This window comes from Megalobrama amblycephala, linkage group LG13, assembly GCF_018812025.1.
Source record: "Megalobrama amblycephala isolate DHTTF-2021 linkage group LG13, ASM1881202v1, whole genome shotgun sequence".
Taxonomy (NCBI): Eukaryota; Metazoa; Chordata; class Actinopteri; order Cypriniformes; family Xenocyprididae; genus Megalobrama; species Megalobrama amblycephala.
Window position 1 is genome coordinate 16,328,053 of NC_063056.1, and position 5,562 is coordinate 16,333,614.

General features: G+C 43.4%; 1 protein-coding gene across 1 annotated transcript; it reads left to right on the top strand.

Annotated features, from left to right (window-relative positions):
* The first annotated feature begins 977 nt into the window (after positions 1-977).
* LOC125280857 lies at positions 978-2,232 on the top strand. Its single transcript, XM_048211642.1, has 2 exons — positions 978-1,379; positions 1,496-2,232. Exons 1-2 carry the CDS (start codon positions 1,181-1,183, stop codon positions 2,005-2,007), a joined length of 711 nt encoding a protein of 236 aa, XP_048067599.1. The 5' UTR covers positions 978-1,180; the 3' UTR covers positions 2,008-2,232.
* The last annotated feature ends 3,330 nt before the right edge of the window (positions 2,233-5,562 follow it).

The following is a 5,562-nucleotide window of genomic DNA, read 5'->3' on the forward strand; positions in this document are numbered from 1 at the left end:
AATGGCGGCGTCAGCAAATGTACACACAAGCGAAGATGTGTTTAAATGTAAGTAGTTTCATGCTTGTTTTTGTTTTAAACTTTGTTCTCTTAATATCCTCCTCCTTTGTCTCTGTAACAGATATCTGTTGTACATAAGCCAGCTCCTCAAGCATTAACCATAATAAAACAAGTAAATACATTTTCTTTTCAAATTACTTTAATAATTTTCATTCATTTGCTAAGAGCGCAACGAGGCTGCCGTGAACGCGTTGGCATAGCAACGATATACTTCCTGTGTGTCCTACGAAGGGCGTCTCGTTTAATTCTGGCTAAGGACACTCCATATACCGCATCCTTCACAGGATTCGTCCTCTTGAGGATGCAGCCTTTGAAATTAAATGAAATGAGACACAGCTATAGACTGAAACAGGTCACGCAGCTGTGACCGGACACAAATATGGCGGCGATAAAATAAAGTGACGTTACATGAAACCCATGGATAGATCTGTTTTAAAATGTTTCAAATGTTTTTAGACCATTTAGCCTTTTTCCAATCATGTCCAATTGTGTGTGTGTTCACATAACCAGTGGTGCCACAACAGTAATATTTAAAATAATACTTTATGTGAAGATATTGAATACTATACACTTAAATTATGATTGTAAAAATAAAATCTAGGCCAGTAAGTCAGATTAATTTGGGGGGAGAGGGGACACTGAAGAAATTTTGTGGATCGCATCTTACTCCATCACACCCCTGTAGCATGTAGGGAAAGAAAAAAACAATTATTATTGTTACTTTTATTACTGTGTCAAATAACTCTTCAAGTGTTCATATTGCATGATCTGTGCACTCATTGTCAAAATATTTATTGATACTCCCTTTTGTTTTTGTGTGAAGGATGTGGAGTGTTATGAAAGATGTGCAGTCAATGGAGGCACTTTCAAGTCATCTAAATGATGGAATTGTCTCTATCGGTAACATATGCAAGTTCCTCAGGAATGCACAAGTCAATCCCACCACCGACATGTGCTCCAATTACAAACAAATTAGGATGCATATTGAGCATGCTGAACAGTGCCTGAAAACATCAGAGACAATGATTAAAGAAAAGCTGGGATGTTTGGATGAACGCATGGAGCAACTTATTAGAGAGAAACTAAGTGTTGAGAAGCAGAAAAAGCAGAAAAACTAGGCCATGGATGTTTTGCGCACAAAGAAGGATTCTGCTAAGGAATCATTAAAGCGTTCTAAAAAATCTTTGGAGTGGGCTGAAAATGCTGTACAATCAGCAAATTATGACTTACGAGTACATCAAGATAAGATGAACGAATACGATGATTTGGAAACTGCAGGGGCAATACTGCTTGCAATACCAGTTTTCGGATGGATTGCTGGTGAGAATTCCACTACTCTTACAATCACCTTGAATTGTACATGTAACAGTTTGTGAAGTTATGCATTTACAATGTTTTGACTGTTGTGTATTCAAGAGATTTCTGTTAATCTCTAGGTCCAATAATGATAAGTGAGGCACAAAAGGGAATGGAAGAAGCTTTAAATGCCATCAGAGCTGCTAAATGGGAGAAACAAAGCTCTGAATCTCAAGTGAGGAACTGGACTGAAAAAATGTATCATTACCAGAACATAATCTCTAGGACACAGAATGAAATTGAGCAGACCAATGAGGCACTGAAGAGGATTGAGTGGGAGACTGAAAGGGTTCAAATGCATCTAAAGGGCACAGCTGATATTCAGGAAATAGTCAGGAAAGCTATGAACCTTCTAAGTGTTCTTGGTGGAAGAGTCACTGTACTGGAGAGGCAAACTCAATGTTTCATCCTCTGGGAACCTGTGGTAAAGGTCATGCAAGATGTGATGAAGGCAGTAGTAAATATTACAGAGAATCGGCTCCTTTATAGTCGAGGTGTACCAGACTTCATGAATGCTTTGAGGGAGAATGTTGGAGAACTACTGGCTTTATGTAACTCAGCCAGTAATTCTGAGTATGACAACTATTACTGATCACCTTTATGTAACTCACATTGCAAAGGCTTAAAAGAAGAAGGTTTATGAGTGTTTTAGAAACCACTGCAAGTAACTCTGGAAACTGTTGAACGTTATCTGTACAATAATGAATGACAGTGCCTTTAGTAGCTGTTTGGCTCACCTAACCTAGAAAAATAGAATATTTGACATGTGTTAAACATATATATTGTAATTTCATATTGTAAATGCATATATAAATACATGCTGCTTTTAATCACAATGCAAATTATTTCAAAAATTACATCAAATTACATCTATTTTACATTCAAGAGTCTCAAATGCTTTCATAATTATTGACATCATAAAATGCTACATATGGAAAAAATGGATTACATGACAATCTTATCAACATCTTGTTCATTTCTAGGCTATGGGGGATTTCTATTCCTCTCTCAGCAAAATTAACATTTCAAATGAACAGTTGCTGTTTGCATGTTTATAGCTGAAATAAACTGACATGTCTTATTAGGTTGGCTATTTAACGAGTGCCTTTTCCAGTTTAATAAGGTGATTTAAGTTAATTTTCATTAAAATCAGAAAATCAGTGTGTTTAATTTTTAAAAGGATATATCAGGTTCAACACAAGTCAAACTTTATCAACAGTAGGCTATTATTTTTGGCATGACCATGATTAGCTTAAAAATTAATTAACCCTAAATGGACAACACATAATCGTAAACAAGAACAATATTAAAGCTTGTGTTCTGTGTAACGTAGCTGGTGTGGCACAGATGAAGATGTAGCGAACCCAAGTGCAGTTTATTTACAGTGAAAATCCAAAATCCAAGAACATGAAATGATGAACGATATCCAACATGTGAAACAAACCATAAACATGAGAAAAAATTTTTACTAGGCAATAAACAAAGCATGGCACATGGAAACATGAGACAGCATCCTACTTCAATATCCAACTAAGGGCAAACAAGGGTTTAAATACATTAACAAATGGAAAACATGACAATGACAACCAATGAGAACATGACATGAAGCAAAGGAACAAAGAACCAATTAAAACAAGACACATGAACAGGGGAAGACATGAAGACATGATCACATGTCGAGCAAGGAAGTCACATGACAAGAAACCAGGAAACATGACTATGATAATTTCAAAATAAAAGACATGAACGTAAACAAAACCCAAACCAATTTGACATTCTGTATCTATGTAAGTATATGTGTAATCCCAAAAATCGATTGAACATTAGTGGCAATGGTCACCATGATCAACTTGCAGCTGATCCCCAAGGAACCACTGTTACACTTATCCTGTAATTACATGAAACAATGAGTAAAAAGCACCACTTTAAATCGCAGTTGTTACACTTGCCCTGTAACTACATGAAACTAGGGGGTAACAAGCACCACTTTAAATTACAGGCAGCAGGTGTTACACCTACGTATAACTGCTTACAATTACACTTAACCCTATTACAAAGAAAAATGTTGCAATAGTTTTAGTTTTACTTAGTTTCAGCTGCACTTTTGCTATCAAAACAACATCAGTGTAACACAGTTCTTATATACGGGAAGAAGGAGGCGGGAACCGGCGAACATTCAACAAAAGTTTAATTCAAAATAAACAAAGAACAAAACGAAAGTAACACAAACATAATAAAACATAACGTAAAGTCCAGGCCTGGTCCTCTCTCGTCCGTCACGGTCGTCACTCCTCCTTTTATGCTCCCGGAGCTCCTCCGTGAGAGACTCAAGGCCGGTGCGCCTCCCAGGTGATCCTCGTTATCACTTGCGTCACTGGCCTCGCGCCGTTCCCTCACAGCTCTCGCCCGCCCTGGTCGCTACATACCCCCATCGACCCTCGCAGGCCGGGGGGTACTCCCGAGACTGCGCTCTACTCCCCCCCGGGGCCTGTCTCGGCGGCCGCAGCACCTGGGGGTAAGGACAGATGAGACGAGAGAAAGGAGACGGAAGCAAGGGGAGCGACAGGACGAGAGAGGGGAGAGAGGAAAAAGAGAAAAAAAAATTCTGGGTCCGGTTCCCAGACACACTGCCGCTCGGTCCTCAGCCAGCCGGGAGGCTCTTCCTCGCGGTGCCATGCGGTGGCACTGGACACTCAGTGGACGGCCCGATCCTCGAACGCCTCCTGGCGGCCGGCGATGGCTCCTCCGTTGAGGGCAGCCGGCAGCGATTCCCCTGTCCCCTGCTCCTCCCCTTCATGGCGGATGGCAGCAGGCTCCGGCTCACGGCGGACGGCGGCGACTCCTCCACTCCCTCCTCGACGGCAGCCACCCCACCTCGTTCCAGGAGCACGGCATCCGGGTCTCCGTCCCACCTTTCACAAGGCTCCAGCACCACCGCCTCGGGCAGCCTCTCGCGGTCTTCACTCCCGCGCTGCCCGAACTCCGCAGCACCGCGATCCCCCTCAGCAGCGAGGGCTCTCCGACAGCATGTCCCTCCTTTCTCCCGGGTTTCGGCACCAATGTAACACAGTTCTTATATACGGGAAGAAGGCGGCGGGAACCGGCGAACATTCAACAAAAGTTTAATTCAAAATAAACAAAGAACAAAACGAAAGAACCCTCACGGACGTCTGCCGGCCACACAAACATAATAAAACATAACGTAAAGTCCAGGCCTGGTCCTCTCTCGTCTGTCACGGTCGTCGCTCCTCCTTTTATGCTCCCGGAGCTCCTCCGTGAGAGACTCAAGGCCGGTGCGCCTCCCAGGTGATGCTCGTTATCACTTGCGTCACCGGCCTCGCGCCGTTCCCTCACGGCTCTCGCCCGCCCTGGTCGCCACAATCAGTTTTACTCAAGCGGCAACTTCCCCCCTTTTCTCTGGAAGCCAATTTGGAAGTGATTTAAACTGCAATTCTTTGACTGGCCGCTAGGGACAGGCTCCAAAAGAGAGCAGAATCTCATTGAGCCCCATGTTAAAATGCCCAACTTTACAGCAGAAAAAAAACATATTTATAGCCTGGTACAAATTGTGTTTCCCTTTTGATACTACACTACGTACTGCGTTTCTGCCTTTTTAGGCAAGACGCAACAGGGAAACTCCTGTTTACACTGATTCTGGAGCCTTTTTTAATCATGAGTTTAATAAAACGATCCAATGGTGGCGTGGCAGGGCCGAAATGGGCGGGATCTCGGGCTATATAAGCTGCCGTTTCGCCTTGGCAAACTGATTAATTCTCCTTCAGCGATACAGATCACATCTCTTTGTTGATCCCGAGACTTGAAGCCGCCTTCTTCCTGCAAGCTGCTGGAATTCGCCACTGATCAGCTCGCTGATCTGCAGCAGCAAGATCAGCTTACCTCTCCTTGTCGCTCTCAAGCAGTGTGCCGCTCTCAAGCCGTACCCCTCTGCCACCGCGAACAACCTGGCCTCGTTCGGGGGATCTCACGAAGAGCTGCTGGATGACAGAATGTCCTTAGCGGCCTCAGACGCTGAGGACTGGCCGGACTCACAACTCGACGCCAGGGCTTCTATCGACTCCGAGCTCATTCACATGCTCTCTAAGTCCGTTGAAGAGCTCGGCCTGGAGTAGTCTGCGCCCGAGGAACC

Coding starts and splice junctions, on each gene's coding strand:
- LOC125280857 (XM_048211642.1), top strand. CDS start 1,181: ATGGATGTTTTGCGCACAAAGAAGGATTCTGCTAAGGAATCATTAAAG. Junction 1,380..1,495: donor AGTTTTCGGATGGATTGCTG/GTGAGAATTCCA, acceptor GTTAATCTCTAG/GTCCAATAATGATAAGTGAG.